The 13,929-nt window shown below is 39.1% G+C and overlaps 1 protein-coding gene across 2 annotated transcripts in view; it reads right to left on the reverse strand.

Moving 5' to 3' along the window:
• Cacnb4 (calcium voltage-gated channel auxiliary subunit beta 4) overlaps positions 1–3,743 on the reverse strand; it is a 252,595-nt gene extending 248,852 nt beyond the window's left edge. The window contains exons 1-2 of one of the 2 annotated variants that reach the window (XM_005315799.5): positions 3,395–3,743; positions 2,785–2,868 (exon numbers count right to left, since the gene is read on the reverse strand). In XM_005315799.5, the coding sequence (XP_005315856.1) occupies positions 2,785–2,868; positions 3,395–3,451 (141 nt within the window). In that variant the 5' untranslated portion in view covers positions 3,452–3,743. Of the gene's footprint in view, positions 1–2,784; positions 2,869–3,097; positions 3,318–3,394 lie in introns of those variants that run through there. The other variant, XM_005315800.5, reaches the window with a different exon arrangement.
• Positions 3,744–13,929: the final 10,186 nt, after the last annotated feature.

Below are 13,929 nucleotides of genomic sequence, written 5' to 3' on the forward strand. Positions count from 1 at the left end.
TTAGCCAATTTTGAGTTTCATCCTCAATGAAGAACAAGAACACTCCATCACATTTTCAAAGAATGCTTTTGTGTACACTTTGAAGATGATTTCTGGGTCACCCCTAGTTTTCTCTCCTTTCAGTGGCAAAATATTTAATCTTGTCACCTTTCCTCAAAAAAGCCATTAGTTGCTCCCTGGATTCATTCCAAAACCTCCATCCCTCTTAAATTGTGGAAGCCAGCAATCTAGTAGACCAGGAAACAAGGTCAAAGATGCCTGAGGGACTTTGTGAGCAGCCCTCAGTGTGGAGGCAGGCTCTCAGTCTGCTTGTTTTCAGGCCAATGCAAATGAGTGCATGTGTATGCGTGTACACACATGTGCACAGCACACACGAGCAATGAAATTCATTTACCAGCTTGAAGAACAGTGTTTTTATTAAGTTTGCCAAATTCCCTCTGCTCTTCACCAGTCTTCCTCATCTGATGTGACACATGGATTTTTTTTTTTTAGTGAGAACTTTTCCTCCATATCTTTGTAAATGACATGACAAAGAAATGAGCAGCATTATTTTTATTGGTATCCCACCATCTTCTTCTGTGTGAAGGCACTGAACAGATTGTGAAATATCACCAAAAGTTCCACACTTCAACATTTCAAGAGTTTAAGTATCAATAAATCACTGGTCATTCTACAAATAATGAAGCTCTATTTTTTTCAAAAAGCTGTTGTGCTTTTTGAAAAAAAATATTTTTGACATTTGGGTGAAAAACTGTACAATTTTATTCTAAACATACTGTTAAATTTCATTTACAATTTCCCATATTATCAAAGAAATATAAATCATCCAGTTTTTTAAATTGTAGCCATTAGAGAAGTCTGTATGATCCATTTAAATGAGATCACATGTAGGATATTCATTCTGAGCTGTAAAGTGCTCAAAAAATTAGGTACTATTTTTGTGCCAAAAAAAAGAAGATTATGTACATAATATTATTACAAGTAACTCTTAAATTTAAGTTAGACCATTTTATCAATTCAACAAATCCCAGTTTCAGAAAGATTTATGAAATATATTTATTTTTAAGGCCTACACTGATCCAAATTGCTCCAAAAATTACTTTTGCAATACTCATTACATTTTTAAAACAACACATAGCAACACACTTAACAAGAGTTTATGCATACATTATCTCAATCATTTATTGGCATAAGAATAAAAAATTAGAGAAAATATTGTTTTATTTGTGATTTGAAGACAAAAGTGTTAGTGGGGTGATGATGAACTGAAAAGTTTTATTTTATCAGCTCATAGAATGCACTGCTATATAATTAGTATTTCCAAGAATTTGCAACAATAGAGCACTACCAAAAATAGGCACCTACAAAATAAACATCTGCAAGACCTCAAACAGTTGCATAACTCAAAATTTTTTTAAATAATGAACGTCTTTACCTTATCAGACACATAAATAATCTAAGCAACTGCAAAAAAAGCAAAGAACATACTTTTAGATTAATCCAGAATCCAAAGTGTATTTGAATAATGCACAAACTTAGTGAATGAAAGGGTAGTAATAATCATTTCTGTTTCTGCAGAAAGTAAAATTCTGCAAATATCCAAACATGCTTTATAGACCCTTTAGGAGAAGACGGAGTCCAATTTTTATTCTAAAACCCCATTCAAAGTTGAAAATCTGTTGAGTTTGATGATAATCAGGAAAGAAATACCACAGCTGTCATCACAGGTTAGAGACACATTACACAATGTTCTGAGTGACCTAGAGGGAAGAGAACTTCTCAAGGTCACTCCAGCAGCCCACAGCGGAACCTGGGATAAAAATGTCTGGGTGAGGTGATCTGTCTTTCCAACTCATGCTCAAACACACACGACCCAACATTTTCTGCTCCTAAGTGAGATCAAGGTGACTTACTTTTGCATAATTTTTCTAGCACCCAGCAGCTAGGGATGGTTTCATTTACAGCACAGGGACAGTACAAAAATTGAGGACCAATTTTCTGTGTCGGGGTGAAAGGCACCTAAGAATCGAGCATTATCAACGACCCTCAGCTCAAACAACTCGCACTAGACTCACGCAGAAGGCGGCAAGCACAAAGAGAGCAAACACGAAGTGTAGTTCCACTGAGACCCCCGGACTGAGTCGCCCGCCTCAGATCATTTTAGGTTTAACCTGACCCGGTGGTCCTTCCCTAATTAAAGGAATCAAAGATGTGGTCCCAAAGAGAGATCAAACTTTCTGCTCAGGGTCTTTCTTTTGACAAGAGCTTGGAGATCTCCCCAAGAACTAGACAGAGAAGAGTATCAAAAATGAGATAAAAATAGGAGAAACCACCTATCTCTTACTGTGAATCAAACCAGCTCCATGGCCCAGGGATCAGGGTACACAAAGTCCAGTTACACCCCTTAAAGATGTTTTTCCACACACTGAAGGTGTAATCAGACACATTTCTAGCTCTTAAATTCAAAGTCCCCGACCAATCTCCTGCTTCGCCGACCTGTGTCCACAAGTACAAACTAACTTCCCAAGCTATGAGGAGACACCTGGACCCGAACACCTGGAGCCCAGGATACAGGGAGACGGACGGAGCCCCAAAAGGCGCGCGCAGGGATGAAGATGCCTGGATTCGAAGACTTGGGAGCCAAAGCTAGAGGGAGAGGAAACGAGTCCGAAGAGGCGCGCGTGGGGACCGGACCTACACCGGAGTAGCGCTCCGCTGCAAGACCCCAGCACCGCGCGCTCGGGCTCCTCCCCACCCTGCTCCTGGGTAGCCGCAGCCTCCTACCTGTCTGAGGATGAAGCTGGTCGAAGTGGTACTGCCATCGGATCTTTTCAACCTGCTCCTCCGGGTCGTGGTGCCTCGGGCCACCTGGACTCGACACACGGGGCCAGAGAGAAGCCAGTGAGGAACGCAGCGAGGAGCCGGGCGACCACCCCCGGCTAGAATCCACCTCCGGACCAGCACCCTGGGGTCCCCCAGAGCCCGCACCCAGGTCTCCTTTGCTTCTCCCAAATGCAGCCCACGCTCCCTCCCACCCACTCCAAGCCTAGACGGCTGAAAAAAAAAAAATTCCCAAGAACAGCCCAGGAGCACCCACCACATCCATTAACAAAGACTCCCAAGGTGCGGGGTCCGAGTCCCCGGCATCGGCTGGGGGAGACTGCGGGCTCCGGAGCGGGAGCGCGGAGACCCGGACGCGGGTGAGGAGGAGGAGGAGGAGGAGAAAAAGAAGAAGGAGGAGAAAGAGGAGGAGCGGGAGGAGAAAGAGACGCGGAGGAGGGGTGGGGGAGCCGGGCCGCCGACTCCGGGACCCGGGGCCGGCACTCCCGGCACAAAGGCGGGGCGCTCTCGAGCGGTAGAGGCGGCGGGGAGGAGGAGGAGGAGGGGGCGGTACCTGCGAGGTGGGGGAGTGCGGCCCGTCCGCGGTCCCGTTCTTGGCGTAGGAGGACATGGTTCAGAGCCGCCGCATGGCCCGCCCGTGCGCGGTGGGCGGAGGGCCCGCGGCCCCCGGAGGCCGGGATGCGGGCGGAGGGGGAGGGCGGCAGGACTTCCCCACCCGGCTCCTGGACTCGCGCCGGCTCCCGGGCTGCCTGCCCGCACTTCGGGGAGCACGACACCTTAAAGGGACAGAGGTGCTTCCCCCGCGCCTGCAGCGGGGTCCCACGGAGGGGGCTACTCCCGATCTCGCCTACACGAGCCGTTTGGGAGAAGCGCTCTCCCACCCCAGCGAGCGCTCTACCTCAGAGCTTTCCAAAGGATGAAGGGAGGGGAAAATCTGGGATGGGGGTGGGAGGATTAAAATAGTCTGCACAGTTTAAAATGAGACAAAGGTGGCACGGTTCATGAATCAGGACTTGAGGAGAGGAGCTGGTGCAATGTGGCGGGGAGTGGGAAGAACCGAGCGGAGAGAGTGTGTGTCCCTGCACTAGAAATTTAAAAGAGCAAGGGTCGAACCTTCTTCCCTCAGCGATTTCACTCCTGTGCCCACTGTGGTAAAGCACAAGATTTTGAGGTTTACCTTTTGTCCATGTTTTTGTATTTTTTTGGCAACTCTAGTCCCATAACTCTAGTCACACACAGCCAGGCTCGGGTGGGAGACCCTGCCAGCCCAGGTCAGACGGGAGATGCAGCCCCGCTAAAGACCAGCGTGTCCTAAGGAGTTTTGAAGGTCACATTAGACCTGCTAAAAAGCAGGAGTTGGCCACGTGCCTCCCATATTTGTACGCTGATAGCTGTTTTCAAGGGAGGAAACTCATCTTTGAAACCATACACAACCTTTGCATTGCAAACCTTGGTTTCCCGCAAATCCGTGCTGAAGATGAATTTGAGATGAAATTAAAAGCAAGGAATTGTAGAAAGAAAGAATTTTAAGTATTAGGGGAGAGAATACAAAATTAGAGACTCCATTTAACTATAGTTTCAGCAGGAAGAATCCATTAAAATATATATAGTATTTCAACCAGCTAAGTTAGCCCATCTCACCTGGCATTCTAGTATTTTATTTATTTGAGAAAACAATTGCCATGTTTGTTTTAACAATTGATTAGCCTTATTAAAGTCCTGATTACATTTTAACATCCACAAAACCCTTCCTTCCACTCCTAACGATTTCACTTAATTCAGACTTTTTCTAACAGCCTTTTAACTAACCTCCTTGCCTCCAGGGTCTTCACTGCTAGCCACATGTATGTACTCATGTGTATACACACACACACACACACACACACACACACACACACACACACACACACTCATTTCATCCACACTACAAACAAAGCCAATTTCTAAAATCTCTTTTGCCTCTCTAAGATAAAGTCCATCCACCAAGTCTCTTGGCATTTCTGGTCACCTACCACTTCATGGCTCCAAACTGAACTCTCTATACCAACCTTCCAGCAAGAAGGCAGGTCTTCAGATTGCTATTACCCAAACATACCAAACACAATCCCACTTCAGCAACTCTGCCTTAGAATGCCTCCTTGGAATATACCCTCCATTCACCTACACACACACACCCTGAATCATACCCTTTTCCAAACCTCACTCAGCTCACTCTTCCTTTATAGAAATCTGCCTAGACCATTACAGTTCTGGATAGTTCAAACTGAAGCATTTATTCTGTGGGCACTTGGCATAGGCTGCCTTGGTTTATCTATCTATCTATCTCTGAAAGTCAAATTTCCAAAAATATTTTCAGCTCTTTCTCTTCATTTCTACACCTTACATATATTAGATACGCCATAAGGTTTATGGGTGAGGATGTATCTAATAATGCAGAACTCCCTACTTTAGTTACTGTCAACCCAATCCATTTTTAGTTCTGAGGCATTTTCATAGTTGAAAATCAATATATACAGAATGAATTATTATGTGGGCACTGGAATTTGAATTTTCTGATTTTCTGCTGCCCACAGTCTGAGTTGTCAAAACAATCCATAACTGCTCTACAGCATGAGGAATGATGCTACCCTTTTATGGTATCACCAATTCCACCCAAGAGTATAGAACCCTTATGGTATAATCAGCTTTGAAAGATTCTGTCTCTTAATAATGTTAGAATGGCAATTAAATTTCAACATGAGTTTTAGAGGGGACATTCAAACCACTGTAGTAGCTTATTGTGGTTTATTTGCATTTTCGAGATGACCAATAACATTGAATCTTTTTTTACATGCTTCTTGTCCTCTTTGGAAAAAATACCTATTCATATCCTCTGCACATTTAAAAAATTGTTTTCTTATTCTGTGGGTTATTTTCCAATTATTGATAATATCCTTCGAAGCACAAAAGTTTTGAATAAAAAAAAATCTTTATTTATTTATTTTTATGTCGTGTTGAGGATCAAACCCAGTTCCTCACATGTGCTAGGCAAGTACTCTACCACTGAGCTACAACTCCAGCCCAAAGTTTTAAATTTTAATGAAGTCCAATTTGCTTATTTTTTCTCTTTTTGTTTCTTATGTTTTTTCTTTTGTTTTTGATGTCATGTCTAAAAATCCATTGCCTTTTGTTCTCTTGTGGCCCTTTTTCCTTCTGCTATGTTACAACACAGCAAGAAGGCCCTCACCAGATGCTAGCACCTTGATCTTGGACTTTCCATCTTCTAGAACTGTGAGAAAATAAATTACTCTTCATTATAAATTACCAGTCTCTAGTATTCTGTTATAGCTGCAAAAAAACAAACTGAGATAGCTAATTACCACTTTACACCAACTAGGATAATGTCAGGCAATAACAAGTGTTGGTGGAAATGTATAGAAATTAGAATCATAATATATAGCTTAAGGGAATATAAAATGGTATAGCCACTTTGAAAAAAGTCTGAGATTTACTCAAATGGTTTTAAATAAGTTATATGACCCAGCAATTCCACTGTATTCCACAAGTCACATAGTGTGATCACCTTTATCTGAAATGTTCAGAATAGGCAAATCTATAGAGATAGAAAATAGGTTAGGGGTGACTTAGGGTTGGGAGGCTCAGAGGATACTAAAGGTGATAGCTAAAATTTAAGGCTTTTTAAAAAGAATATATTTTTAAGTTGTAGATGGACACAATACCTTTGTTCTGTTTATTTATTTTGTATGTGGTGTTGAGGATCAAACCCAGTGTCTCACACATGCTGGGAGAGCACTCTACCACTGAGTCACAACCCCAGCCCCCGGCTTTTGTTATATATGAAGGCTCTAAAAATGAGCATAGTGATGGTTGCACACATTTGTACACATATTAAATACCACTGGATTAGCAGGACACAGTAGCCACACTTATTGTCCTAGCTACTAGGTAGGCTGAGGTGGGAGGATCACATGATCCCAGGAGTTCAAGACCAGCCTGGGCAACTTATCAAGATCCCATCTCAAAAAACAAAACTAACAAAAAGAAACCCCACTGAATTGTATGCTTCAATTGGGTAAACTGAAGACGTGAATTATATGTTAATAAAATTATTATTTTTTAAATCTTAAGATCTTTTAAAAAAAAAATAACAACACAAGCTAGGCACAGTATGGAAGAACATGCCTATAATTCCAATGACTTGGGAGGCTGAGGCAGGAGGACTGCAAATTTAAGCTAGCCTCAGCAATTTGGTGAGACTCTTGTCTCAAAAAATTTTTTAAAAATTGAAAAAAAATTAAAAGGGCTGGAACTTTCATTCAGTGTTAGAGCACCCCTAGTTCAATTCCCAGTGCCACACACACACACACACACACACACACACACACACACACATACAAAAAAAAAAAAAGACCTTAAAATGGATTGTAGGCCTATGTGTAAATGGAAAATTTAAAAACTTCTGGAGAAAATCTTTGTAGGTGATGAGGTTTTACTTTTAATTATCTTATTAACACATATTAATTGTACAAATTAATGGGTTTTGCTGTGACATTTCCACATATGCATATATTGTGCCTTGGTCATGTCCACCCTCCTTTGTAACTTCTCTTCCCCTTCCCTCTCACCTCCCATCCAGCTCCTTTCTCATTCCCTATGATCATGAAGTTTGAAATATACCACCACATAAAGCATGACCCAAGAAATTAAAAATTGATATGTTGGGCTTAATTAAAATTAAAATCTGTGAAAGATTTTAATTTTAAAGATTTTAAGGCTTTGTGAAAAACCTTGTTAAGAAAATGAAAAGACATACTAAATACTAGGAGAAAAAAAATTTTGCTGGACACAAATCTGATAAAGAACTTGTAAATAAAACATATAAGCAATTCTCAAAACTTAGGAATAAAAAAATAAACAACCTAATTAAAATGACAAAAATTTTGAATAGACATCTTACCAGAGAAGTCAGAATTCAGAGAAGCCATATAGATAATAAGCATATAAAAGATGCTCAACATCATTTATTATTAGATGCTAATTAAAACAATAATATAATACCACTAATACATATCTATCAGAATGGCTTAAAAAAGAAAAACTGACACTAGCAAATGCTTGTAAGTATCAGGAACTCTATTCACTACTGATGAGAATGCTAAAAAGAAAGTATAGGGGCTAGGATTGTGGCTCAGCAGTAGAGTGCTCGCCTAGCACGGGTGGGACCTGGGTTGGATCTTCAGCACCACATAAAAATAAAGGCATTGTGTTGTGTCCATCTACACCTAAAAAATAAATGTTAAAAAAAAAGAGAGCTTAAAAAAAAAAAAGAATGTATACCTACCTCAGAAGACAAGTTTGTCAGTTTCTTTCTTTTTTTCTTTCTTTCTTCTTCTTCCCCCTCCCTCTCCCCCTTCTCCTTCCCTTTTCCCTTCCCCTTCTTCACCTATCTTTGAATCTGTGATCCATCTGCCTCATCCTCCCAAGTAGGTAAGACTACCGACATGTACCACCACACCAGCTTGGTTTAGCAGTTTATTAATAAGCTAAACCATCTTACCATGCAATCCAACAACTGGGCACTTAAATATTTACTCAACTAATATAAAAACTATGTCCACTCAAAAACCAGCAGGCAAATGTTTACATGGTTTTATATGTAATAGCCCCAAACTGGAAGCAACCAAAACATCCTTCAGTAGGCTGAATAGATAAACAAACTGGTATAACCATACAGTGGAATCCTATTCAGCTAACAAGCCCTAAAAAAACCATAAAACTCAAATGAATATTGCTAAGTGACAGAAGCCAGTCTGAACTATATCTTCTACTATTAGATTTCTATGAGCCAAAAAAAGGCAGAGCTATTAATAGATCACTGGTTCTGAAGGAAGTGATAAAGATGAAAAGTTGAGTAGGTGAAGCACAGGGGATATTTTAGGGTGATGAAACTATTCTGCTTAACACTGTAATAATGATGTTATGCACAGTCCAAATCTATAAAATTTTAAAGGATAGTGAACCTTGATGTATACAAATTTTAAAAAATCATGTAGGAAAGTGGGAGGTTCCAGGATATAATTCAGAGTGACTCCCCCCACCAAATATGTATGTATGTATACATATACATGTGTGTTATGCATATGTGTGGGTATTATGTACATGTGTGCATATATATCTGTAGTACAAATATAAGACATGACATCACTGAAGGGCATAAAGGAAAACAGTGCTGGCCTCAGGAACTCTGGAAGTGAGTGGAGTGTGTAGGCTAAAGTGAGTAGTACTACTACTGGTAAAAGCTATTTCTGAAGAGTATGGACTAACAATTCTGAAATCACAATACATATATTCTGGAATTGGAAAATTCAGTAAAGGAATGGCAAATAATAGAAGCCAGGTTTTCTGCTGTTAGAGTAGATTATAGATAAGCATGGGGAAATGATTAGAAAGATTCATGTGGTAATGGATGAGAATCAGAGACATTTTTATGAACTCAGGTATAGTTTAATATAGGTATAGATGGTTTGGTTATAAACAAAAGAAGACATTTATAGATATATTGTACTTATTTGGGTTAATACACACTTAGATATTTTCCTGTTTTCAGCTAAGGGACTGGAAGCAATAATACCTAGTAGCAATAAATACATATAGTATCAAAATCTTGGTTTTTTTTTTCTTTTTTAGTGGTACTGGAGATCAAATCTAGGGCCTTATTCATTGTAGGCAAGTGCTCTACATCAACCTACATTCCCAGCCTTTTTATTTTGGGGCAGGGTTTCACTAAGTTTCCCAGGCTAGCCTGGAACTTGGAACCTTCCACCTCATCCTTCCCAGTAGTTGGGATTACAGGTATCTGACACCAAGGCCACCTCAAAATCTTGGTTTCTAATACCATATGCTAATAAAACTGCCCAAGGGACCTTAGAGAAATAGCTGATTCTAGAACTGGGACAGGAAATACATGAAATGAATCTGAAGCACTTTATGGTTCTAGAAAGAAAAGAAGTGCTTTAAAAACAAAAAACAAACCCACAATGATGGAGACATGTCAAAGGGACACAGGAACAAATTGAAAGATCTCCCAGTAGCCAACACTAGAACAATTTGAGCAATAAAACAAAGTAGAATTGAAATATAACTCAAAGTATAAAATAAATCTATAGTAATAAAAGTAGTAAAATAAATAGAGGAGAGGAGACAAATCTTCACTGCAGAATTCCAAATAATTTATGTAGCTACTTCACCTTCAAGTGTGGGAAGCATAACTCTTACCCTGTTAAGTGTGGGCTTGGCATAGTAACTGACTTCCAGAGTACAGGATGGAAAGAGAAACATGGGGAAAACTGACAAACAGTGTCCTTTACTAGGTGATCAAGATCAACAGCATGTCAGGGTGATAGTATGCACTCTTGGGCTGGGAGTGGCTCAGTGGTATGGCACTTGCCTAGCATGTTTAAGGCCCTGGGTTCAATCCCCAAATACACAAAAAAAGAGTTGGGGAGAAGATAGTATATGCCCTTGATATAACGTGGTAAGAATGGCATTTTACCTATGTGATCTTCTTCCAATCCCACAACCCAACTCTAACCATGAGAAAAACATCAGACAAATTCTACTTGAGGGACCTTCAACAAAATATTCTAGAGAGATATGTTTTTAAAACAAAATGAATCATTGGACTTCTTAACACTTATCAACTGGGCCCCAAGGTCCCTTTGTCTCTCAGTAGTTAAAATGATGCCATATTCCTTCATTTCTAAGTCAACTTGGATTTTAAGATGTATCAAGTTAAATAGCCTTAAGAAAATAAAATGAAATCCTACAATAAATTCTCAGATTTCAGAAATGTTAAAATGGAATGATGATAAACAATCACACGGTTAAGAAAAGGTCAAAGAAAACTCAAGTTTATTGAATACGAGGCACTGTGAAGTTCCATGCAGCTTTCTGTTAGATCCATTTTCATTCTTCATTCTATACAAGTTTTATGTGCCTATGCTAGTCCCTGGGAAAACAATGAATAAAACATAGCTCTAAGTTCTAGATAGTAATGCTTTCAGATAGAAAAAGCAAAACCCTATCCAGTAACAGTTTAGACAAATAAGGTTAATAGACAAAAATTTTACTTTCTTCCACATGTGAAACCCAGAAGAAGACAATCTAGAACTGGTATAGCCACTTAGGAAACAGGGGCTGGGGTTGTGGCTCAGTGAGAGAGTGCTTGCCTAGCATGTTTGAGGCACTAGGTTCGATTTTCAGCACTGAATATAAAACAACTAAAAAAAAAAAAAATTAAGGAAACTGGTACCTTCAATCTTCCTAAATCATCATACTTTCTCCCTCATATTCACAGTACTAAATCTCCTGGCACTGAATCTGCTTTCTGAGCCAAAAGAAGTGAAAAGAGTTGTTTTTTTTTTTAAAACATGTTTTACCATTAACATTTATTGATGGGATGGATAAAAACAGATTGAAAAACATACATGACAATAAGACACCAAACTGATAGCCAGCTATAAGATGTATACAACAAGGGGAGGGGGCATAGTAGGGGATAGGAAAGGTAGCAGAATACAACAATTACTAATTGGGCATTATGTAAAATTGTGGATGTGTAACCGACGTGATTCTGCAAACTGCATTTGGGGTAAAATTGGGAGTTCATAACCCACTTCAATCTAATGTATGAAATATGATATATCAAGAGCTTTGTAATGTTGTGAACAACCAATTAAAAAAAAAAAAAAAAAAAAAAAAGATGTATACAACATACTTCTTTAAAATTTAAAGAAAAATTTTTTTACTTTTTTACAAAGAGCCCTTATAATAATGATCACTAACATCCTACCATTCACATAATAGCAATAGAGATCCCAAGAATTGAATCCAAAACTGAGGTCCCCTACAGAGAACAGAGACAAGAGCAGAATAATATGCTGAGAACTCTTAAGAGCAATAGAGACAACATGCTCACCATAAAATTGTACCTGAGTGACATAAATTGATAGACTTGTTTTCGTTTTCTTTTTCCTTTTGGTCAGAACAGCCTCTTCTTTGAAAAGTTTTTTCTTTCCTCCCAGAATGTTCTCCCCAAAACCTCTGACCTAAATACTTTTTTTCTTTTAATTAATTTTTATTTATATATGACAACAGAATGCATTACAATTCTTATTACACATATAGAGCACAATTTTTCATATCTCTGGTTGTATACAAAGTATATTCACACCAATTTATGTCTTCATACATGTACTTTGGATAATAATGTCCATCACATTCCACCATTATTTTCTAATCCCCTGCCCCTCCCTTCCCTTCCCACCCCTCTGCCCTATTTTAGAGTTCGTCTATTCCTCCCATGCTCCCCCTCCCTACCCCACTATGAATCAGCATCCTTATATCAGAGAAAACATTCGGCATTTGGTTTTTTGGGGATTGGCTAACTTCACTTAGCATTATCTTCTCTGACTCCATCCATTTACCTGCAAATGCCATGATTTTATTCTCTTTTATTGCTGAATAATATTCCATTGTGTATATATGCCACAATTTTTTATCCACTCATCTATTGAAGGGCATCTAGGTTGGTTCCACAGTTTAGCTATTGTGAATTGTGCTGCTGTAAACATTGATATGGCTGTGCTCTGACTTAAATCTTATTGGTCAAAGCTGTGTCATGTGGCCAACCCTGACTGCAATGGATTTAGGAAGGGAAGTACAATTATATTGTTTACTGACTTTCATATAGAGCAATCTAAATAAGAAGATGGTTGGAAACACATGTTGAATGAGCCAAACTGTATGTAGCATCTGCCACACAGACAGATCTATAAACAGCTCATTCCAATGCACATGACAAATGTTACAAGATTCTTCAGAAGCACAGCATGGTTTGGGGGCTAGTGAAATTTGGGATGACATTTGATAATCAGATGGACAAAAGCATTTCAGTAAAATATATATATATATATATATATATATATATATATATATATATATATATATATATATATATAACACGTTCAAATAGGTATGAAAAAGAAAAATTGGCTTCTGAGGAATTTTGAGTTGGCGGTTATAGTCTAGCATATGTGAGAGTAGAAGAGGTTAGAAAGACTGCCAAGAAGTATGGCAAGAAGGTTCAGAGGTAGGATGTTTGTCCAGCATGCATGAGGCCCTGGGTTCAATCCCCAATACATAATGTATGTTGATTCTAAAGCATTTGGCCCTCATCCAAAATATAACAGAGCCTGGAGCTCAGGCTGGACTTTTTCTCAGCAATCTTGGCTCATGCAGAAACCAGGTTTTGCCTGGGCTCCCGGTCCACAAGTCTTCAACTCCACTACTCTGATCTTGATGTCACCTACTTCTTCTTCACAGCAACCCTGAATTTAGCTTTTTTCTGTTTGTAAAACTGTACACTGGAAGCTTTCTCGTTTCCAGTGCTGCAATGTTTAACTCAATCTGTATGAGAGCCACACCAATTCTCAGAATGAGCCCATCTATTTATCTCAACAAGCTCTGGATTCCCCAATCTACCTGTGTGACAGAGCTAATTGCACTATAATGTACAAATTTAATAGATATATCCACTATTTTGCTCTTCCATGCATTACTATTCTCATATCTGAAGGCATTTTCTACCCAATAAACCATTTGGGACCCCACCCATCTCACAGTGATGTATGGCAAAAGATGAAGAAACTGGAACTCTCATTAATTATTAACAGAAATGTAAAATGGTTCAGCTGAGGAAAAATTCAGCAGTTCCTCAAAAGGTCATATGTAGGATTAATATATGATTCAGCACTTTCATTTTTAGGTATATATCCAAAAGAACTGGAAATTGTTACTCAAATCTCCATATTCATAGTACTGTTCACAATAGTCAAAAAGTAGAAATAGCTCAAATATTCATCAATAGGTGAACAGATAAACTGTGGTATATACGTAAAATGGATATTACTATGCCATGAAAAGAAATAAAATCCTAGTATACACACTATAATAGAAATGAACAGCAAAAACATTATGCTAAGTACAAGACAACGTCATTAAAGTCAAAGAAGCCAGACACAAAAAGGT

Source organism: Ictidomys tridecemlineatus, chromosome 7 (genome assembly GCF_052094955.1).
Source record: "Ictidomys tridecemlineatus isolate mIctTri1 chromosome 7, mIctTri1.hap1, whole genome shotgun sequence".
In the NCBI taxonomy this organism is placed as follows: Eukaryota; Metazoa; Chordata; class Mammalia; order Rodentia; family Sciuridae; genus Ictidomys; species Ictidomys tridecemlineatus.